The 25,188-nt window shown below is 35.9% G+C and overlaps 1 protein-coding gene across 1 annotated transcript in view; it reads right to left on the bottom strand.

Annotated features, from left to right (window-relative positions):
- BBX (BBX high mobility group box domain containing) overlaps positions 1 to 25,188 on the bottom strand; it is a 260,911-nt gene that overhangs the window by 16,830 nt on the left and 218,893 nt on the right. Inside the window, exons 11-15 of the mRNA XM_036930771.2 lie at positions 22,040 to 23,048; positions 20,889 to 21,027; positions 17,608 to 17,756; positions 6,352 to 6,441; positions 4,939 to 4,998 (exon numbers count right to left, since the gene is read on the bottom strand). Of these exons, the coding sequence (XP_036786666.2) occupies positions 4,939 to 4,998; positions 6,352 to 6,441; positions 17,608 to 17,756; positions 20,889 to 21,027; positions 22,040 to 23,048 (1,447 nt within the window). The remainder of the gene's footprint in view (positions 1 to 4,938; positions 4,999 to 6,351; positions 6,442 to 17,607; positions 17,757 to 20,888; positions 21,028 to 22,039; positions 23,049 to 25,188) is intronic.

The following is a 25,188-nucleotide window of genomic DNA, read 5'->3' as shown; positions in this document are numbered from 1 at the left end:
TTCATGTAAAGATGGAGGCTGGATTAGAGCACCTCTAAAGGAGCCATCCAGCCCTAAAATTCTTTTCATTTTGTCACATTGCCTAGAATCAAGGGCCCTGGCCAGGGAAACAGAATTCTTCAGCCAGCTCCAGAGTCTCGAGACTAGAGGAGTACTCCCTTTATTAGGACTGTCAGTTTTTTTATTTCTTGGTGAGCCTTCAAATGGTTTCATTTTTATTTAATGGTTATCCTTTTTCCTGTGCATTCCAGATGAATTAATAAAAACATACTAAGAAGCCAAGGCTGCAAAGGGTTGCAAATGGGAGGTGTAGTTCAGTTCCCGAAGAGCAGACTGGGACTAGGAAAGCTCAGAAACCAGCAGACAAGGAGCAAGAGGGTCAAAGGCAGACCAGCTTACAGACACCAGTGAGCAAGTCTAAGAGGTTGGTGTGCTGGGAGACAGTAAAGGAGTAAACCAGGTTGCAGACCAAATGGAAGAGGCAAAAACGGAGTACACGTTGGAAGTTTCCATAAATCACTGAAAAGGAGGCAATGCCACCTCTCTAGATGTCATTGTCTCTAAATCTACTGTCAGATCAAGAAGTCATCATGGGCTTGCAGATCATCCACATTTGAAAAGTTATATAATGTGATCTTGCTGGAGTTTGGAAGAGGAGGTAAGAGTGAGTCCTGCCCCATACTTTGACCCAGGGGCTACCCCCAGAACATCTTATCTTATCTGGAGGCTTAGACCGATGACAGTGTTCAGAGTCAGTGCTCAGGGACAGAACTGGGGCAGGCAGATAAGGCTAAGTCAAAGAAAGTAGTTGTCTGGGATAGAACAGTGAGTCTGAGTCCAGCAGCATTAGCAACGCAAATGAATGTTTGGTGGTGACATAAAGGAAATGGAAAAAGCTCAGAGGGAAATAGCAATTGAGTAGCAAGACAGCAAGACAGCTCCTTAATTTTTTTCTCCCTGCTAAACTGAGAAAAGAAAGGCTTTGCCCTCTAAAAACAAATTAGTTATTTCTCTTTTGGCTTGTAATTGAATATACAAACCTACCCAAGCACTGCGAAACAAGTCCACAGGGCTGGTTTTCACATTCCATGGCAATCACAACACCACTTGGAGCCTATCATCTGAGAGAAATAATGTAGGCTCAGTCCTGGAGCAACATGAGGAATGTGGCAATAAGAGACTGTCTTGTTTTCCAAACTCTACTCCCAAAATGTAGGGTAAGTTTTCTGAGATAGCAATACTGTACTTATATTGTACCCCAGGAGGCCACTAGAGTGCTCCAGAGTCATGAATTCCCATCCCAACTAGGGGAATCAAACTTGCACTGTAATTATTATAGCCAAAACTGGGATCTCATTGCTTTTGGTTGGTCTCCCACGAGCTGAAAATTCAGTCAGATGCTGAACGGAACACAGGAAAAGACATCAAATGAATGAGGCTTATCTAAGGTCCTGAGAGACCTTGCTGATGCGTATGTAGCAACTACTTTGAACTTGAGAAAAGAGATCATGTCATCCATAGTTCTACGGATTATGTCTGAAAGTCTAACTATAAACTAGATTTTTCTCACCTGTAGTTAGATCTGTATATTGCAAAGAAACTAATCTTCTGGAGATTCTTAGTCTCAGGTTTGGGCTTACTTTTTCTTGTAAGATACCATTTAAAATTTCAACATCTGAGCCAAATGAGGACTCAGAAATGCCTGAAAAACCAAAACTATAGCAGCCAATGTGCTTTAGAAGAGAGAATGCTGGTTTCTTCCCTTCCTACTAAGATGGCCAGGCTTCAATTCCTTTTCATGTATTTGGAACTAACAAGCCTTCCTTAATTCACTAGGGCTGCTGTCAAGATTCGTTTTTACAAAAAATATTGTGAAAGCCCTCTACAAACTATAAAGCAATATTAAGTATTATCGTTGTTAACATTAGAAACCTCTATCGTAAGCATGGGCTATGACACCATTAACTCAGTGGAAAGATAAACACAGAGGCAGAGGCAGGTTATCTTGGTTTAACTGAAAATTTTACTTCTAATTTTAGGCTATAGGCAATATTTTTTTATGATCTTCAAAAGTTTCAAGAAGTGGTTTAGTGATTTTAAATTCCAAAAGCATGGGGGGAAATGTTTAAAACAGATTATAAACTTAGCATTTAAACCTCAGGTGTGATTACTATGCACCTAAAGATTTCTGCTATGTTGAAAAAAAAATAAGTGAATTGCAAGCCCATTATACTCAGAGTGGTCTAGAGAAAGCCTAGTGAACTTTAAGTCATCCACTTTACCAGAAGTCAGGAACAGCTAACAGCTATGTAACCCAGTTGAATCAACACTACTATTACAGACATCAGCTACAAGCAACTCTTGTCTCACCTCTGCCCAGGATGGCTTCCAGATGTTAAAATTACCCTGATTATGGTTTCACTTTCTGTCCTTATGTATTTACAATCTACAAGGTAAAGTTTTAGCAAGCAGTGAGATGGCCACAGGTGAGAGAGAAGATGAAGTAAATGGCCTAGATAATTCACAAAGCACATAGTCAACACCCGAACAAGTAAATGCCGTGGGATGGCATGAAAATAAATAACCAAAAAGGTCACCTCAAATTACTAGTAATTTCCAATGCTCGAAATGATTCCTATTTTCCCAGCCATGTAAAATGAATTTGCAATCTACACTAAAGGACATGCAATTTTCAGTGCATGTTCTCCAAAATTTTTGTTCCATATACACTAGTAGTTAGTATAATTATACACCACCAATAATAACTCTACTTGGGATTACCTAAAAGACTCAAAATTGATTTACTTTTCTGCTCCCCAAAGGACAGGAAATAGGGCTGCACAGATGCAGTTCTGGCATCACAACACCCACTCAACACAGCACAGTAGTAAAATAAAGTATTGGGGGAAGTGAAACCTGTAGTTCACATATCTACACTGCATCATTCACCCCACCCCTTTCACCTTTCACATACACACTTGGTATAAACATAGAGACTGAATACTCGTGAGGTTAAAGTTTGACCTTCTGAAAACTGCTCATCTCTGATAGATCTGAGACTTCTAATTCCCATCTAATTCATTCTTTCTACCCACTGCACATGCTAAGATACCTCCCTGTATATGAGGTAGTGTTTTCATTGTTTAAAAAAATATATTTAGAATTGTATTATTTTACATAAAGAGTAACGTGGTCTAAAGCACCTCTCAGATTCCTCAGATAGTTTAATCAGTGCCTTACATTTGTCAAATCTGCACAGAATGTATTTTTACAGATTTTTACATACACAGAATGTATGTTTAAAAAAATATATTTAGAATTGTATTATTTTACATAAAGAGTAATGTGGTCTAAAGCACCTCTCAGATTCCTCAGATAGTTTAATCAGTGCTTTACCTTTGTCAAATCTGAACAGAATGTATTTTTACCATCCATGAGAGCTAATAACATATATCAATTTTGGAGTGTCAGGATTTAATGCCAAGAACAGCACGAAAATTTATATTTTGTTCAGCCGGCCAAACACAGAAACAATACTCAACAGAGGTGGTGAATGTGAAATGATGGGTCAGAAAACAGACTTACTGCTGGCATTTTTTTGTAGAAGGAAAATAAAAGGAGAAATGTGGCTCATGTACCTCCTTAACAAAAATTTCATGTTTTCATAAACTCAATTTGAATATTTTTGGCAAATAATTTTAACACATGAGCACATTTGACCTTTGAACAACTCAGGGTCATGGGTACCAATCCCTTACACAGTTGAAAATCTGTGTATAACAGCGGACTCCCAAAACTTTACTAATAGTCTACTGCAGACATGAAGTCTTATCAATAACATAAATAGTTGATTAGCACATATTTTGTACGTTAGATGTATATACTGTATTCTTAAAAAAAAGTAAGCTAGCAAAAAGAAAATATTTTTCCAAATTGTCCCAAATCTCTGAAAAATTTTCCAGTATCTTTATTGGAAAAAACAACCTGCATATATATACATGGATTCATACAGTTCACACCCATGCTGTTCATAGGTCAACTGTATTTTTGATAAATGGCTTAGGCCACATGTGCACTTTAATTTTCTTTTTTCTCTTTTGTAAAGAAACTAGAGTGTATTTGGGAGTCAAGATGTGACCTTGTTCATTAAGTTCTCCCTTCTGGCCATAAGTAAATGAAAGGGGTTAGATTGGATGGTCTCTAAGAAACCTTTTAGTTTTCAAATAAGTGACTCCTAATTAAGTACTACAAAAGTGTTCAGCTCTTTAAAAATATCTATAGTGAAAAAAAGAAAATCAATGGAAGAAGGGAAGGATGGGCCCTTAGCCATCACAGGTGAAATGAGCATTCACCTGATGGTTCAGTATTGAACAGAAATTGGATAATATCACAAATAAATAGGACTGGGAAATTCTGAAATGAAACCTGTACTCAGGACCTATAACATCATCCTAGTCAATATGAGGCTTTTCTTTGGCTCTATGTAAGCCTCAGAGGCATTCCATTTGAACATATTTAAAGGTACTAGGAGGAAGGCTGGGAAAAAAGTTCAAGAACCATTTCTACAAGTCTGCCCATGCCCCATCAACCAGGACAGCCCCATGGCGGGCCCCTTTTTTGACTCCCATAAACATGTGCCTGCAACATGAACTGTAACACTGAATATTTTTGGCTATGAAGATCTCTCATTTCTGGTTAATGTGTTTTCAAAAGTTATAAACCCCCTTTGACAAGTTAAGCTCCACCATGACACACTGCCTGACTTTTAATAGAGTCAAAAATTTATCAGTTTTGATTTGAAAATGAAAAATAACCCAATTATGAGCACTCAGGTTTAATGCTGAGCCTATATAAATTTTATCTTTTTAAGTTTTTAAAAATTAGGCCATTTCCAGCACAGACTAACTGAAATGATACAATGAATATTACTTCTTTTACCTTCTGTAGGGTGAATGGCATCCAAGAAGAGGTGCTTGTTTGACCATTTATCCCCACTTCCTAAAAACAATGACAGAAAAGGAAAAGTGAAGCTCTACTAGGATAGACACATACACTATAAAAATAAGACAACATACAAAACTGAAATATGAAACACTGTCACACAATGAAGCCAGCTTTTATTTCAACTATCTAATTCTCAAGGTGGCATCTGCCAACTAAAATAATTAGGCTATACAGGAAATAGAATAAAAATAAACAAATTTGCCTTTTATGAAACACAGTTAGATAACTTTTATGACTTAATCAAGATAATTTGAAGATCAGTTAAAAAGGTAATGATAAAAACTAACATTTTCCCTAAAGAGTGATGTTTCTCCACTGGAAGCAGAGAAAAAACAATTAATACAAAACAAAACTGAGAGACTAAAGTTGAGGTGAAAATAAAAGCCAAGTAAAAGGTTACATACAGGAACACATAGGCACATACGTCTATACATAGAAGACAGCTGCATTGAAAGCCTCATTCCAGAAACATGAAAGGCTTCACACATCTGGCCATGCAAGCAGGGCACAAATGGGCATCAGATGAGTAGGTTTGTGGTAGTCACAACTCTAACATGCAGGGAGATGCTAAAGAAAGTCTGACTTCTTGGCCATAAGGCAGTACTGTACCGGATGGGGAGATGTATCTTTTATGTGAAAGAATAGTAGTTCTGAACTAGAAGAAGAATGAAAGCTTCAATGACTCCTGAAGGGCTTTGAGGGCCATCAAGATCCTAATAATGAGCTAGACACTCAGAGTAAAGGGATGGTGGAGTGCAATGCACCTCTAGTGCCCTCTGGAAGTAACAGTTACGTGACTGAAGGCAGTGGGAAGAGTCTGGAAAATGAAGTATATAGATGGGAAAAAAGAGAGAGTTATGACTTAGGAATGGAATCCTCCTTGATAAGAATTCTCCAGTGTCAGAGGAAGTATAGGTAGAAACTGTGGGACTTTCATATGAATATGAAACTGGTAAGGTTTCAGGAGGTGGGAAAATGTGGTCCTGGCATCAGCTGCCACAAATGAGGTAAACAAGAATAGTCAAAGAAAATAAGTGGGCAAGAGCTCAAGAAGACTAAATTACAAAATGTGCCAAATATAGACGAAAAAAAGCAATTTTGAGATTCATATGGAACTCCGAAAACAGACACAAATGTGGGATTTGAATAGGAATCCAAGTGAAGGAGACCTCTCTTTGCAATTAGCTGCAGTCTAGAAATAATGACTATGCCTGCATTAGGAGCTGATGACGCTGAAGCAAGCAAAGGGGAGGACAAGGCAAAGGTGGGGTGCAGAAGCATTACTCAAGATGCGTTCACAATGGAGGTGGCCAAGACACCTTAATGGAGGATGAAAGGCACCAATACCTTTGTCTGGAACATTAGGCTTCTCCTTTTTGTGCTTATATTTGCTGACAATTTTGTGGAATAAGTTCTTTTTCTGAGACTGGAAAGGACCTACAGACAATATTAATATAAATATATTTTAAGTTCACAACATTTCATAAGACAGCACTGTGTGTTTCTAAACAATTACACCCTCCTCCTCCCATCTGTGGCTTAAGCAAATGGAGTCGAAAGCAGTGTCATCTTGCATCTTTCCTTATCTAACTAGTGCTCGATGCCCTTCCTCAGGCTTATTTAAACTCAGTGTGAGTATTCTTCAACCTGTATTGGGCAAATGCCTCCATTAGGGCTGAGACTCCCTAAGCAGAAACTGCAGATCAAGTGACTAGAGGCAGACCTCAACCGGTGCCAGCACAACAGCTGCGGTCTGGGTAAGAAAAGATTTTACTTCAGATTCCTAAATGTCATGGAAGAAAGGATGACATGGGCATTTCTTCTCTCCTAAGAAAGCGATTTTCACAAGGATAGCACTTTCAGGACAACAATTAGCCTGATAGCATTAGATAGCTTTCTAGCATTCCCTGAGGATATTACAGGAAGAAGAGAGTGATTTACCTATTTACCAAAAATTTTCTGGGCTGGGGGAGGAGAGAATCTCTTCGTTTTCCCAGATAATGAAAATTTTTAATCACCAAGCAGAAATGCCAGCAGCATTGACCTCCCAAAGCAGTATCTTTTCACATTTTGCTGATATTCCCATGCAAAACTGAATCATTTTATGTAAGTTACGCTTGTTCATCTGTAAATAGGGATAATAACAGTGCCTAACTCAAAGAGTTGATGTGAAGATGGAAAAAGTCAGAGGCTCTATAAGCTGTCCTGCTGCATCTCCCCACCTACCAGCATTGTACCCACATGCTCTACTTTCCTGCCTGAGGTAAACTCTCTGTACTCCCGTCTACAGTACTCAATGGTTTTTATATGCACACATATGTACAACCATCACCAATTTTAGAACATTTCCATCACCTCTAAAGTAAATCCCCTGTCCTTTAGCTAATACCCCTCCCTATGACTGTATTCTATTTTACTGCTAAGTAGTCACTTACCTACTTTCTGTCTCTACAGATTGCCTACTGGGGAAATATCATATAAATGGAATAATGTAATATGGTCTTTTGTGTCTGGATTCTTTCACTCGGTATAATGTTTGCTAAGCTCATCCATGTTGTAGCATGTATCAGTACTTCACTCTTTTTAAAGGTCTAATAGTATTCCACTGTATGAACATTTCACTTTCTGTTTATTCATGAATTGATGGACATTTGGGCTGTTTTCATTTTTTGGCTAATGTGAATAATCCTATTATGAACATTCATATACAAGCTTTTGTGTGGATAGGTTTGTTAATTTCCGTTGGACATATATCTAGGAGTGGAATTGCTAGATTATAAGGTAACTACATGTTTAATATTAAGGAACTGCCAGAGTGTTTACCATCCTTGAAAATACTTTTCATCTTTCTGATTACAACCATCATAAAAATGTAAAGTGGTATTTTTCTCATTGTGGTTTTGATCTGTACCTGATGACTAATGATGTCAAGGATCTTTCCCTATGTTCACTGGCCAACTGTGTATCTTCTTTAGAGAAATGTCTATTCAGATCATTTGCCTATTTCTAAATTGAACTAATAACCTTCTTCTTACTGAGTTGTAAGAGATCCTAACATATTATAAAAGTCTGTTATGAGTTGTAAGAGCTCCTAACATATTATAAAAGTCTGTTATTAGATATGTGATTTGCAAATATTTTCTAGAATTCTGTGGGATGTCTTTTCACCTTCTTAGTAATGTCCTTCCTACCAAACATGTAAGTTTTAAATTTTGAAATAGTCCAATTTGCCTATTTTGAATTTTGTTGCTTGGGTTTTTTCTGTTATGTCAAGGGTTCCACTCCCAAAAAGGAGGTCTCTAAGATTGACCCCTATGTTTTCTTTTAAAAGTTTTATAGTTTCAGTTCTTATGTTTAGGTCTTTGATTCATTTTGAGTTAATTTTTGTATATTGTATAAGGTAAGTAAGGGTCCAGATTCATTCTTTAGTATGTGGATATCCAGTTGTCTTTAAAAAAAGAATATTCTTCTCCCATTTACCAGTCTTGGCACCCTTGTGAAAATGTGTTGACCAACGGTGTACAGGCTTATTTCTGGGCCTTCAATTCTATTTCATTAACCTCTGTGTCTATCATTATGCCAGTATCACACTGTCTTCATTACTGGATTTTAAGTCAGTTTTGAAACTGAGAAAATTATTTTGGCTATTTTCAATCCCTTGCAGTTCCAAATTTTAGGGTCTCTCATCAATACCTACAAGGAAATAAGTTGAGATTCTAATAAGGATTAGAATGGATCTGTAGATCAGTTTGAGGAAGTGTTCCCATCTTAACAATATGAAGTCTTCTGATCCATGAACATGGGACATTTTCCCATTTACTTAGATTGTTTTTCTTTCAACAATGTTTTATAGCTTTCAGTGCACTAAACTTTTTGTTATATTTATTTCTTAGTACTTTATTCCTTTTGATGCTATCATAAATGGAATTCTTTTCCTACTATCAGATTTTCAGATTGTTCTTTGCAAGTATATAGAAATACAACTTATTTTTGTGTAATAATCTTGTACTCTGCAACCCTGCTGAACATCTCTTAGCTTAACAGTTTTAAAAGAGTGGAATCCTTAGGTTTTCTCTGGAAAATTCTGTATCATCTGTGAATAGAGTTTTAATTCTTCCTTTCCACAACCTGGATGCCATTTGTTTCTTTTTCTTGCCTAATTGCCCTAGCTAGAACCACTACTGTAATGCTGAACAGAAGTGCTAAGAATGGATATCCTGTCTTGTTCCCTATCTTAGGTGGACATGTCCCTATTTCATTATACACTATTTTACCATGTGTATATGTGTATGATGTTAGCTGTGGGCTTTTTGTAGATTCCCTCTATCAAGTTGAGAAAATTCCCATCTATTCTGAGTTTGTTGAGTGTTATCATGAACAGGTATTACATTTTGTCAAGTGCTTTTTCTGCATCTATTAAGATGATCATGTTAAGGTGATCAAGTTTTTTTGTTGTTTTATTGATATAGCACAGCTGACCCTTGAAGGACATTGGGATTATGGGTGCTGAACCTTGAAAATCTGTATATTTAACTTTCAACCTCCTCAACTCTTAACTACTAATAGCCTACTGTTGACTAGAAGCCTTACTATAAATATAAACTATTGATTAACGTATTTTATATGTTAAATGTATTATATACTGTATTCTTACACTAAAGTAATTAAGCTAAAGAAAATAATTTTTTTCTTCAAACTGTTGCAAATCTCCAAAAATTGTTCCACTTATTTATTGAAAAATATCTGTATATGTATGAGTGGACTCACACAGTTCAAACCCATGTTGTTCAAAAGTCAGCTGTTTATCTTACATTAATTGATTTTTGGATAGTAAACCAATCTTGCTTCCCTGGGGGAAAATCTCACTTAGTTATGATAATTATTCTTATATATTGTTGGGTTTCATTTGCAGTATTCTGTTAAGGAGTTTTATGTCTCTATATGTAAGAGATACTGGTTTGTAGTTTTTCTTTCTTGTGATATTTTTATTTAGTTTTAACATTATGGTAACACCGATCTCATAGGATGAATTGGGATGTGTTACCTCCTCTTCTAATTTCTGAACACACTTGTGAAAGATTGGGATTAATTCTGTAAATGTCTAGAAGTTCAGCAGTGAAGCTACCTTGTACTGGAAATTTTCTTTTTCCCTAGGTACTTTTCTGATTATTACATCCTCTTTACTAGTTACAGGTCTTTTTAGACTGTTTGGTTTTTCTCACGTCAGTTTTAGCAGTTTGTGTCTTTCTAAGGAATCATCCATTTCATCTAAGTTATCTAATTCATGGCATATAATTGCTCATGCTATTCTTTTATATTCTTTCCATTTCTGTAGGTCAGTAGTAATGTCCCCTATTCACTTCTGATCCTAATAATTTGATTCTTCTCTTGTTCTTCGTTAGTCTAGCTAAATGTTTCTCAAATTTGTTGCTCTTTCCAAAGAACTAGATTTTAGTTTCATTGATTTTATATTTTTCAATTCTTTAATTAATTTCATTTAATCAGTTTCCTCTTTAATCTTTATTATTTCCTTTCTCATACTTTCCCTAAGGTTTAGTCTGTTCTTCTATTTACAGTGTCTCAAGGTAGTTTAGATTACTGAGATCTTTCTTCTTTTTCAATATATGCATTTATAGCTATAAACATCCCTCTAGCATTTAGATATATCCCATAAATTTCGGTATGTTGTGTTTTCATTTTCATTCATCTCAAAGTATTTTCTGATTTCCCTATTAACTTCTTCTTTGACTTATTGCTTATTTAAACTGTGTTTAATTTCTATGTTTTTGAGTTTCCCATATTTTTCCCTGCTGTTGGTTTTTAATTTCATTCCACTGTTGTCAGAAAACATAATCTGAATTATTTCAGTCCTTCTATGTTTATTGGTTTGCTTTGTGGCCTAACATATGGTACATTCTGGAGACTGTTCCATGTGCAATTGAGGAGAATGTACATTCTGCTATTACTGGGTGGAGTGCTCTACATACAGGCATGTTTCAGAGAGACAGCAGGTCCAGTCAGACCACCGCAACAAAGCAAGTATCACAGTAGAGCAAGTCAGATGAACTCTGTGGTTTTCTAATGTATATACAAATCATGTTTACACTATAGTGTACTTTATTAAGTGTGCAATAGCATTATGTCTAAAAAAATATAATGTACATACCTTAATTTAAAAGTTTTATTGTTAAAAAATATTAGCCATCATCTGAGCTTTCAGTGACTTATAATCACTGATCACAGATCACCATAACAAATGTAATAATAATGAAAAAGTTTAAAATATTATGAGAATTAGCAAAATGTGACACAGAGACATGAAGTCAGCAAATGTTGGAAAAATGATGTAGATAGACTTGCTTGATGCAGGGTTGTCACAAATTTCAATTTGTAAAAAACACAGTTATCTTTAAAGTGCAATAAAGTGAAAAGCAATAAAAGGAAGTATGTATGCCTATATGTTAGGCCTAGTTGGTACACAGTGTTCAAGTCTTCTCCTTTGTTATCCTTTCACCAAGTTGTTCTATTAAACCTATTCAATTTTTCATAGCACTTTTTACCTTCTAACACATTATATACTTTGCTTGTTATTTGGGCTTATTTATTGTCTTGTACCCCCACCACAATATAACCTCCAAGGCAGCAGAGTTCTTTGTTTTCATTCACATCTGTTCTATGTGCCTAGAAAGGTGTTTCAGTATGTGATTAGTTCTCAACAATATTTTTTTGCACCAATAAATAAAGCTCTTATACCATTGTTTGGCACAAAGTGAGACCTCCAAAAATGACCACCGTTGCTATTATTACTGATAACATAAAGTTGTGCCAAGTGTTTTTCGATGACTAAATTAAGCAACCCCTCCGAATAACCCACAGCAAATACTTCTGAATTGGCTGGTGGTGATTTAAAATAGAAAAGGAAAGTGCCTCTTCTTGACTTTTTCCAGAAAAAGAAAGAATAATATAAAGAAAATAAATTTAACAAAGAAAACATCATATGTACATGCTACATTAATATTTCAGATATTTTCTATACTAAACTTGCAATCACTGCCTCACACATATTTTATAGAACCCAGGAAACTGCAGGCTAGAACACCAGAATGACAGATACATGGGCAATCATAGAAAATAGAGTGGAAGAAAGCACAAAAACAATTCTGAGACTTCTCAGAACCGTAAGAATCTTAGTGATTTACCTTAGGAAAATAATTTAATAATAAGGAATTGGCTCCTGGGGAGAATGATTTCTGTATCTGCATTCATACACACACGTTATACATGAGGACATGAGATAAGGAAGTGGTTCACAGAAGCAAACTGATTTGATGTATGGAATGGGTTAGGAAAGAAGAAAAGATAGGCATTTTCGGACCCAACCATACTCACAGAAATCAAAAAACTACAATTTAAGAACAAAGAGCTGAAAAGAACCTCCAGACTGGTTTGGTACACAGAGGAACTTCTGTAAACTTTTATTTTAAACTTCCTTGCTCCTGGCCATCCCCAAACTATAGCTATAAAACAAATCTAAGTAAATGACAACTTCAGATAAGGAAGTGACAAACTTGAAGGAATAATAGATATCACTGGATTCACTGAAAAGTAGCAATTTTAGAATCAAGAAATGAACTACTTGCTTTCTGCCCACCAGTATGATATATATGTTTGACATTTTAAAGAAAATAGAGTAAAAGTTTGTAATAAATAACAAATATAAGGAAATTTACCATTTTTTTCTTAGTTTATTATGACATTAACATGGAAACATCCATGGAGGGAACAGATGATAGGAATTTAAAAAACAAAGAATTTTAGAAGGAATCATTCAGAAAGCAAAGAATCAGGAACTACCTTTTACTGAACCACCACTTCAAGTTTCCATTCTATCAGCTTCCTACCAAATTTCTTGAAAAAGTGTTTGCATAAGCTTCCACTTGCTTGTGACAAAAGCACTTGTTGCTGGCATATAAACTAGCTTAGGACTCCACTTAGGTTTTTAGGTAGCATGATCTGTACTTTGAAGGTATCAGTCTCCTTTTGCCAAATCTACTTGAGAGCTGGGTAGACTGTAGTGGAGACAAAATAATCTTAGAGGATAAGAGGAGTAATGCACACAGATATCAATAATAATCCTTCTAAAACATTAATGTTGGTCATGGTTTGCTGAAAAAATGGACATTTTTTTGAGTGAGAAGCTGTAGTGACACAGGAACCAATACAGGATTATCCTGATATGGTAATTTTTCATGGTCAGCAAGTAAGGTGAATTAAGTGAAACCCTGCTCTTTAGAACTGTTGAAGGAAACAAATGTTAGGCATATAGTACCTTATGCCCATCAGTTACATGTTTTTCAGATATAAAAAAAGCAGAGGCTGTTATTTAAAGCTAGGCTGTTATTTTTGTAATGGACAAATAAGTACTGAATAACCAATGAAACTATAGATTCCTTTGTGATAATTTATAGCAAAATATAATTTTTTTTTAATTTCAAAGGCTGCTGAGCATGTGAATCTGCTGACTTAAATAAATTTGAGTAAACCAGACACACTCAAGTTAGGATTCATTGAGGGGTTAGAGCCATCTCATTAACATGTATGCCTGGTTAAGGAATTTAGGATTATGTTAGGTATATTTTTCATATCTGCAAATGTGCTGTCACCATGTTCCTGAAAATATTTAAAGGCGATGAAGGCTCCCAGTCACAAGGCAAAATACAGAGTTCTGCCCAACCTGGAAGCTATAACTTCTTGATAGGAAGGCTGGTTTGGCTAAAATCAGATCTCTGTTATCTAACATTAAAAGTGTCCTGAGGTTGGCTCAATCCCAAACAGGAGATTCTGTCCTCAACCTTTTAATTTTGTAAGCCAGCATCTTTGGTTACCACTATGATTGTTTTTTTAAATCTCAATTCCTTAACCATTTGAAGCTCCAATCTTTAAAGTGTGGATTGGAAAAAAATTAGAAAGACCAATAGCATGTTTGATACTGAATTAAGGAACAATATGAGAAGATAGTAGAGATAAAGAAGAACTGAAGTCAAGGGTCAAGCTGGGCCATAATTTAAACACTCCAACTTGAACTCAGTTAACTTTGTCTCCATGATCTTAATTTATTTTGAAAATTACTACTTTGCATAATTATCTGACTTCTGGTACTTTTGTAAAAAATGCTTCATATATTAACAATGTGCTTAAAATAACATGTCAAAACAAATCTCTTAAGTTACAATTAAATTCAGACCTATAACTTAAAACTTTCATGTGAATACATACAAGTAACTGTGAGAGATTACACTGGAAAACACTGCAGGGATGGCCTGCTTCAGCTGAACCATACTGTGCATTAGATAGATTATAATTTACTGGATAATTTGTTCTTAAGAAGCAAAAAGACACTATTCCTAAATCATTGTATTCAGCCTACTACAATGTAGCTCAAGCCCAGGTGGAGGGAGGTGGCATTAAGTCATTTTCATCTCTTTTTTATTGTAGAATTTCTGACAAGATCCATTACACAGATATAGGGACAGGGCAGAGATAGTGGGAGGGACAAGGAGAAAGGGGAAGAGACAGCTGAGAAACACAGATACAAGTAAGGAGACCACAGGGAAAACAGAAGTGTATCCCTAAGCAGGTACTATGATTTTGAGATATATAACTATATAAATGCATATGCATCATTTCCTCTAGAAACTACATTTCAGAAACATTCCACACATTTTATATAACCAGGAGTAGCTTAAAAAGTACCTAGTATAAGGCAGGAAAAATATGCAATGAATGATAACATATATAGGAGAAAGTAAAATATAGATAAATGGTAAACTGTTGGAGGAAAAATGACATGTACTCTTTTACAATGAACTTAATGATCTCTTACACAGTTTTTGTTTTGAATGAGTCATGCAAAGGTACAAAGGGTCTAGAGTCTAAGAAAACAATTTCTTTTAGCCTTTAAAGCACAGCTGGTCTGATAATTTCATTAATAACTTGTAGGATTGTACACTGATGCTGCTAATGACAAATGACAACCAGTCACAAATACTATTTCTTTAGTTTGCTAAGTAGAGAATATATTATTTAATTTCTGCTTTATTTTAATTGCATTTTGTTCCATGAGTCAGAATGCAGAGCAAAATCTAAAGTCTTAGAAGACTTCCTATCTGCGTAATTACTGATACTCTATAAGAATGAGTGACTTTGTGGCTTGAGAGGCATAACAGAAGACTTGAGGCGATACTGTATGAAGTAAAAGCCAAAGCTCCAAAAAGCTATTTCATATCCAAAGATATAACTGCTATTCTTGGTTGGGAGAGGAAAAACATGTAACAGACAACTAAGACCCATGAGATGGTTTCATGAAAATAGATCCTAACTTCAGAGTTTTACAGCTTTACAAGAATTAATCTATCGTTACATTCCTTGATAGATAATTCAGTTACTTCAGAGCCCTAAAGTGAATGTCTTGAACTGTAAGTAGTGGAAGAAGAGAATACATCCTGCACATCAGTCAATTAAGTTCCATTTTATTGGCTTGTCAGGTATTTATCAGCAACTTTAAATCTAACAATTATGGGAGTTCAAGATACCTGGCATCTTTGGGCTCATGGGGCTTTGCCTATTTCTAAATATCTCTAGGGCACAAAGACTAACATTTCATTTGGTAATCAATTACAGTGCTCAGCTACCTACCTGTCAACAAGGCTACTTTCTTTCTTTCCTACCTATCTTGGAAGATCTCGATATAACTCGATTTTATATTCCCAGGTGAGCAAACTTGAGCAACATTTCTTTTTTAGTCCTTTATTCACCAGACTTGCTTTTATTAACCATACAGGAAAACTGAGCTATTTCCGAAATCACTTTTATAATTCCCCTCTGCCTTTAATCATGAAGGAGGAATTTTCTTCAGTCCTCCAGATCCTTCCAGAGATACAGATTTCAAAGTGACCCTCCTTGGTTGTGTCAATTGGGGGTTTCTAGGTCTTGGGAGATAAAGGTTTACATTTCTTCAGAGAAAGAAAACTATATTTTCCCTCAGCATTTACCTTACGTATTCACTGAAAATCCATGAAATTCTATCTCCTCATTAATATTTCTCTCTCATCATTACCCATGATTGCTAGAATTTAGCAAGATTTATTATGTGAAGATATATAAAGTAACTATCTGTCCATCCATCCACCCATCCATGCAAAATACATAGTGGAAGGGAGTTAATCAGATCTGACATAAAGCAGACAACAGACAGCCACTTCTGCAGGGTAATTACAAGGACTTCTCCATCAAATCCTACTCAGAATTTGATCCTGGAAGCAACACAAGTTCAGCCACACTAGTTCTTCATTTCTCCATTCTTTGTCCTGACAGGATAGAGAACTAAGTGAAGGCTTTCACATCTGTGTGGAAAACTAGAGGTACAATTTCCCCAACAATCTTTAGACTAAAGTGAAATCAGAGAACAACTTTTTCAATAGGAACAGGCCAGCTGACCCTTAAACACCATGGGGATCAGGACCAATGCCTGTGCTGTCAAAAATCCATGTTTACCTTTTAACTCCCTAAAAACTAATTGCCTACTATTGACCAGAAGCCTTTCTGATAATGTAAATAGCTAGTTAATACATATTTTGCACTTGTTTGTATTACATGCTATATTCTTAAAGTAGGCTAGAGAAAGTAAAATGCCTTTTCAAGTTGTCACAAATATCCAAAATCTTTTACAATGTATTTATTGAAAATATTGCACATACGAGTGGACTTGTGCAGTTCAAATCTGTGTTATTCAAAGGCCAACTTCTCATTTTGGATAGGACAATCCTTCAATGTGCTTGAATGTTCTGAGCAGGTTAGGATGTTTAGAACCTCAGGTGCCCCCCCACAAATTTAAGTGGTCCCAGGTTTTGAGACCATTGGAAATGCCCCACACTCTTTAAAATCCCCATCTGAACTAGTGTTGCCCCTAATGAATGCTGAGATCCACATAATTCATGCTGATGATTTTAAAAGCTTCTCTGACATACATACATGGGGAGAATCTGATATTCCTGAAAATGAATATGCTGAACACAGCATTCTTCTAAATTTAACAAAACCAGTAAAAAAATATGTTGTTAGAGTATTAAAGGGAGTTTTATTTTCATTTGGTTCATACTGTCAGTAAAGAATGGAGTCTGCTTATTAGGCAAACAGCATGATTTCTTAGTCCCATAGTCTAACCTGTGGCAGACACAGAAAACAGAATGAAGAATTAGACTCAGCCAGCAATTGCTGCTCAAGAAAAGCTCAACATTTCCAAATTAGAATTCTGGAGAACAGGAGGTCGAAGACCATGTGTAAACAGTTTCAAAAAAGCTACACCTTAAAGGGCAAAGGTATAGGTTGCAATATTAAAGGACAGAGTCTGAGGAGAATCAGAAAGGAAACAAGGGAGAAAGAAGTGAGGTGGGAACCAAGATAATCTCGGAAAGCAACTTGAAATTCCAGCTCGCTCCTGCCTCAGTCTAAATCCAATTACATTATCTACTGGAAGCTGTAGGAGCTAAGAGGGTTCAGTTAAGAATGTGATCATGCTGTAGGAAGGTACAGTACACATCTAACCTTTGCTGGTTTTAGTCGGTTCTGAGATCATGTTTCCAGTCTTCTTCTTTTTTCTTGGGACAGGTACACATTTCCGGTCAAATATAACAGGACTATATTGAGGGAGGCTGTTGAATTTTTTTTCAAATTCTTCGTCCAGCTTTGCTGAGCTAATAAGAGAGGAGGGGTGGTGGAATCAATCAGCATATGATATAAATATTTAGACAGAAAATGATGTAAGATGTATTTTAAGATACACCATTTGAAAATAGAGTCCCTGAGAATTTGGGGATTGTTAAATTCTGTACAAGGATAAAACACACCTTTTCAGAAATGCTTGAGAAGATTTAATAACACAGTTTTCTTAGTAAGCTCTCATGACAGGTTACCCTATTATCTTAGAACAGTAGAAGCATTTAAAATATCAGAGTGCTTTTGTAGTGGAGAAATGCCATTCTCTCCACTGGCATAGGAATTCTTCATTGAGTTCATACAAAGTCTATTCCATCCAGGCAAATTTCTCATTCATATATATGTATGTATATATATTAGCAAACTTACTGGTAATACGGTATATTCACAATTCTGTGAGATTAATTTTTTTAATTTATTGACTAGTACTTGATTAAAACATACACCCACAAAGAAAATGCCAACAAAATTTTTGAATATTAGACAAAAATTCTGGAGAGTTGACTAGGAAGAGGATAAGCCACTCAATGACAAAAATAAAGCCAGCTTTCAATGAGCCAACTGGCAGAGAGGCAACGCTACTTCAGTGCAAACCACAGATGACTTCAGCAATGGCCCAGCAAAGTGGGAAATGCTTGGGCTGCTTCTCAGTCTCTAATATCCCCCTACAGTAATGGCAGCATGCCTGCTGGCTCCTTGAATGGCTGCTGGCTTTCATTTAGTGAGACTTACTAAGATGCAACCCAAACAGATGGGAAAAATTGCAGAATCACTGTGCTTGGTAGATGAAATGAAAGGCACACTGGGAAGAGAGCAGCTTTAAGTTAACTTACAAGAGCCTATTAGCTAATGTGGTAGGCTGCTGCCTAAGAGATGTACTTGAGGTGTGTCCACCTAAGACTGTTTTTGGTTTTAGAGGAATATATGAGAGCTGGGGAGACAAGATATAGTCAGATGACTATTAGAACGGCAAAAGATAAAGACCATTACTAACTTCTATCAAAGCAAGGGAGGGTGGTGGGGGTGATGCGCCTCCTTTAATAAACAGTCTTTTCTCACTCAGCTAAAAAAAATGTTTACACCAATGGAAAATCAGATACAATCTGATACTAATCAGATACAATCAGAAGTACCTCTAATTTTTCAGATAATCTGAAAAAACAAAAAATAATAAGAAAATTTGAGATATAACTTCAGAAGGTCCCTTGGGACTTTTTCCCTTTATTTTTTTCAACTAGAATCATCTTTGTTTTGTTTTGATAAGTCTATAAAATTAGAACTTCGAATACTGAGTGAATTTTTCTTGGTTATAGTTAACTAAACAGCACATTTTCTGTGATAAAAATATTTAAAATGCACATTTAGAAATCTCAGCAAAGACTCATAGGCACTGGCATCGCTCACTGCTCATGTCCCATGTTGGCATGTTCTAAACAGGGCAAACCCAGATCATCTAATCCTGACAGGCCAATATTTAAAGGGAGGAAAGCAGGGAGGGAATACCTGAAGTTTACTGTTGATTTAAGCTGGGAGAAACCACACTCCCAGTTATAAAAACGCGACTTCCTTAGAGATTATTAAAACAAACAAACAAAAACAACCCACATACCAATCTCTTTTCAGGGACAGATTTTCAAAAGATTGTTTCACTTTTCTTGTTCCTAAAGAATTGGTGAAAACATCTCTTGCCCAGCTTCAGTAGTTTCGAATGGAAGCATCAGAAAACTTCTGTTGGGACCCTTAATGCCTGCTTTGTTCCCTAGGACTGCATACTGTCTGCAGAGAGACCTGCTCCTCTCTTGTTGTGTAGACCCAAAGTGCACTGGCAGTTCCACAAGGTACACAGAGAGCACTGGTGTTCTGATATTTAAGGGGGTCACTTTTTTAGGACATTCTGCATTTGAAAGTATCATTTGACAATGATGAATTATGAGGATTTTCATATTACTGTTTAAGCATCATGTAATGAGCAAAACTAATATGAACTATGTTAGACTTTTAGAAATATTAGGAAGGAAATACATAAAATTATAAATACATCATCTTGATATAAATAATCCTGAATCATCACCATGGGAAATAATTTCTACTCTCCTACTTTTTGATGACCTAGAGCTTTAGAATTAACCAGACTTTAAAGCACTGTAACTTGGAAGGAAAAAAATATTATTCCACAAAAAGTAATGCAAATATTTATGAATAAACCAAATACAATACTCCCAATGCATGAAATTTGCATACCTTTAAACACATTAATGAAAAAAATATGGAAAATATAAAAATGTACTTATTACTATTCAATGAATTCTTTTCATATTGGGCTAATATGAAATCTCAAAGGATTTTCAAAGCAGTCCAACTGAATATGCAGATACTTTCCTCACCAATATAAAGTATTAAATATCCTGATTTAACTAACAAAATGTTCTTTATTAGGACTGGTATTAAGAGCCTTTGGAATAATGTTAAAAATAAAATAATTCTTAATGATTTTATCTTGATGTATGCTGTTGCTCGATACTGCATTTCAATATATAATTATTGAGCATTCTCTGTAGCAGAATATTCAATCTAATATCATCTTAGAGCAATAGAACATGTTTTAAACAAGGTTAGAGGTAGAAACACAATTTTATTTACCTTACATTTTTCAGCTGTCATATCATTTTTAAACACATATATACATTTAGAAATATTAAATGAATTAAATACAATATGTAAAATAAGCAAAATGTAAGCATATTTATATAACATGAATTGTACACTTCAGATGGGTAAATGCATACTGGCAATATTAAAGGATTTACAATGTCACACCGTCAATACATGGCAGACCTCAGTTCGCAGTCAGGCCGATGTCTGAAATTTACATTATTTTATACTACATCTACAATATGAATGACACTGGCACTCACACAACCATGTTAACAGAAGGAATCATATGATACACTACATCTGTACTTTATATTCTCTAATATGCATATTATGATTGTGTGGTAAGTGCTGAATGAACACTCAAAGAATAAGCAGTTAGTGATTTACGTTTACCTTGAAATTCCCACCACATCTGGAGTGTGTGCAGCGTGCTGACTGTGCTCACAGGCACTTACCCAAGGACAGAGTCTTCCTTTGGCTTTGTCTTCTTGAACTTCTTGCTCCCACTAGTCCCACTCTGGTTAAACGTCCAGCTTTCTTCATTCCAACAACCTTCATGATCAGAGGAGTTTCCTTTTCCTGAGCTTCGTTTCCCTAAGGGAATTCAGAGAAAGAGCATGCTTGCTGTATTAGGATGGGAGGGAAATCATCTTAGTTGCTTCACAAGTAACCTCTCGACCCCTTTGGCATCATTTGCAGGATGCTATTTGCAACTATTTCAGAGTCCTCACAGTGATTCATGATGAACCACTCTTTTACAGAACATGCAAAAAAGTGACTTACGGACTCAGAGATGAGTTGTCTTGTCATAATGCAACAGCTCCTGTGAGACTCCAGAGATTAACTACTACTGGTTTTTCGACCAGAGAATCAGCCTAAGACGTGGGAGTCCTTTGCCCATAGGCACTATTAATTCTAACTTCTGCAGGATTTACTGGAATGGCGTCCCTGGAGAACTATGTACTCCCAAGGATCTTCATTTTAGGCTTGTTAGATTTCTTATTCATACATCACTAAGCTGCAATTTTGCTTGGCAAGAGGTAGTACCCTCGTCAGATGCTATATTTTAAAACAGATGAATTTATATGAAAGACTCTATGGAATAAAGTTATGCACATTAACTGGTTTCTGGATACTGCTATGTTTTAAAGAGCCCTTCAATTATAGTTTTTATTACCTAATGGAAAGAGCAAGATGTTATTTGCTTTTGGAGCCTACAGATCAAAATTCTGCCAAACATATCTGCTTGATTCAGGAAACTCCATCCATTAGTTTTAAAAACCAGACTAAGAGCTCCCAATATGCAATACTCATCCTTCAAAACAAGCAGTCAGTCCATATCGGTACAAAAAAAGGTTTTGCATTACTTTGAACACACACATCCTGAGAACCACATAGAAAATGAATACAAACTCTCTTAATAGTGCTAGAAAACATGTAAGAAAAGGAACAAGTGTTTATCATCTATAAACCATAAAAAACCACAAAGACCTAAAATACTACTTTGATACTATATAGTTCTTTATGGTGGGGCTCTCTTCAACAGGTCTAAACAAGAAATCTACAAGGTTTCAATGTTCTTTTCAGATTTGTTGAAGTCACTTACCTCTGTCAACATTAGCTCGCAGAGAAGTGAGCATGCCTTCAGACACCAGAGTTTTATAAAGAGCACCTTTGCAAGACCTCTCAGATTTCCGGGAGCCACAAGTTTCTATTTTTCTGTGACAGTCACTGTCCTCAGGTTTGGCCTGTCCCGACAGGCTGGGTGGTAATGCATCCTCTGTGGGTGTCAATGGTTCTACTTTGCTACCCTCTGGCACCTCACCAGAAATGTTCTTGCTGGCAGAAATACTAATGAAATCTGGAGGTCTTGACTCTTTGGTGGTATCTGAGGATTTCTCCTTGGAGATTTTCTTTTCTCTTGATTTCACCTTTTTCTTTGGCGGCTTGGCATCCAAAGTGCTTCCCTTGCCACTTGAGGATGTGCGGACCTTCTTGCGAGGGCTTTCTCCAAGTCTCTCAATGCCCCAGTCTCCCTTTGCGACAGCTTCAATGGTGTATATGACACTCTCGATGTCAGACTCTGATGACTGCCTCTTTTTACAAGCCTTCTTCAGTGTGGATTTATCATTCCCATGTCGATCTATTTTGCTTTTCTTCTTCTTCTTTTTTAACTTTTCTGGTTTGTTTAATGCTGTGGGATCCTCAATGATCATAATTCCATGAGGATGGCACATGTGATCCTTTCTACTGGGAACATCACTTATAATTATCTTGCTACTGGCAGAATAAGAAAAATCAGGGAAGTGACTACATTTTTGATCTTCCTCTAGTTCTTCCTTTTTAATTTCTTTGGGATCTTCCATTTCTAAATCCATTACATCATCCATTTGAAGTTCCTCAAAATTTCTTAATTCCTTAGAATCTCTCATATTTTCCTTAGCTGGTTTTTCAAATTCTGCCTCCTTCTGTAACCTGGCTTCACCTGTTCTTGCCATTTTTATTTCTCTTTCTTCATTTTCCTTCTCCAGTTCTTTAATTCGTCCACCATCTGATTCTTTTACCTTCATTAGCTTTGATTCTTCTATTTTTACCCCCTCCGATGCCAAGCACATCTGAACAGTTAAAGCAAAAAGGAGAGAACAACAACAAAATCACTATTCTATACTTAAATTAGCTTAAACTTTTCAATTATGTTACTTAAAAAAAAAATTTTAATTCTGCAATAATCAGTCCACTTCTGCCAAAGTAACTTAAATGATTCAAATTAGTAAAAGTCTTTATTTACGTATTATAGTAAATTCATTTAACTCTAGACAAGCATATATCCAAATTCTCATTTTCCAGCTTCATCAGAAGCTTTTCCTGTAAAAACAAGATTTAGTAGAAGCAGGATGGCAATAAGAGTTGAAAGACCCAAGTCTGAGTCTTAGCTTTGCTACTTGATAACTCTGTGCTTTAGAATGAATCATTTCACTCACTCCTCTGTTGCTTTTGTAAAATAAGATGATAGTTGTCTCGGTTGTGAGGATATAATTATGGCAACACTGTGTTCAGATGTTTGCTTTTTCTTTTTTCTTGGGAAAAAGAGGAAAACAGCAACAACTTCTACCCTACCTACTTGAAATTAGAAATAACAAGGTGATTGATTATACAACTATAGAGGGTTTGGCTGGTGAACAAAACATTACAGGTCCACAGATCCTGACAGATAATTTGAAGATCACAAAAAGGCTGAAAACTAAGTGGTAGTGGTTTTTTTTGTTTTTGTTTTTTCCCCTAACTCATCTGGTAGCAAAATTGATCTGATCTGACATTACTCGGCTGCAAATTCTGACCAGAACTAATGTGAAACTGCTTAACATCTTAATTTATCTCACTTAATGTGACTACTGATATGCATTTGCTAACAGAATTTTCATACATTTGCATATGCACTTAGGAAATTAACAACATAGTTTAAGATAACATATACGGTATCATTTTCCTTAAATCTGAAAAATTCTGAATACCAGAATTCATCTGGCAGTAACTTCATTATGTTTTTAAACTTTCAAAATTTCATACACAGACCATTAATGGAGAAACCTGGCTATTCTCCTCTCAGCTCGCAGGTAACTGAAAAGTTCCACCTTAAGCTATTTTCTAGAAGGGGAAATTGGAGCTTATTTTAAAATTCATTTTCAATACCTGGGTTTTCATTTATTAACATTTTCTTCAAGGCTCCTAAGTGCCAGGCACCATGGAGGACACTTCAGATACAAAGATCTGATAAGGTCCCCTCTCTCTGCCTTTGAGGAATTCATCACTATGCTAACAACACTGATTAGGTCCAGGACAGCCCAAGGATACTTAGCCATCACTCATATTATCTATTTTATATTATTAGCAACTTAGAGGAAAAAGAGTATTGGGGCTTGCTGAGCCCCAAGAATCAAGCACATGAGTAGGAAAATTATTCACTTTTTTTTTTTAAGTAGCCATTTTACCAACAGGCAAATTGTCAGAGATGGTTAACATCTGTAAAATAGATAATAGATTCAATTAAATATCAGATGCTCTTTTACCTCATTTTTTTCCTTTAGTACTTTCAATGCATCTCAGATCTTTCTGTGAGAATTATGCTATGATTAGTAAGAAACTGGAGAGGGGGTGGGGAAGCCACAGTGCAAGTTTTTTAAAAAAATGAACATGACAGGAGTGCTCAGCCCTTCAGATCTTTCACAAGGAAGATCTGAAACATGGGTTCACAATGGAGCTGTCTTTTTCAGGACATCATTTAAGTTAACTTTTAGAGCTGAGAAACTAGTTATGGAGACTGAGAATAGCCCTTTATTTAAACTTAACCAGAAATAAGATCAAAGCAAAATATTATCTTAGATAATTTCAAAACACATACAGTTATCCTTCCCTGCAAGTTTTACTCTCACTGGAGAATTTGCTGTTTTTGTATCAATTTTGAAATAACTTTTGTTTTCCTTTCTCAATTATCCTAGCCCTTCACGAACAACTAAGCTTATGTGGGGAGAGAGACTATACTAGCTCTGGAAAAAAGGCAAGAAAGGTGTCTTCAAGGTAAATTTTGTGGTTTCTCAGCCACTCTCACTCTGGTGGCCTTTAATAAGTCATTGCAGGGACCTTTACCATGCAGGTGCTGGTTTTTATAGTGGTAAGCCAACAGTTTGCATTTGCACAGGTTCATCTTAGCAAACCTAATAATACTTTGCAAACTCTAATCTCTGCTTCAATATATTT

Source organism: Manis pentadactyla, chromosome 1 (assembly GCF_030020395.1).
Source record: "Manis pentadactyla isolate mManPen7 chromosome 1, mManPen7.hap1, whole genome shotgun sequence".
NCBI classification, from domain to species: domain Eukaryota; kingdom Metazoa; phylum Chordata; class Mammalia; order Pholidota; family Manidae; genus Manis; species Manis pentadactyla.
This window is presented reverse-complemented; position numbering and strand designations above follow the sequence as displayed.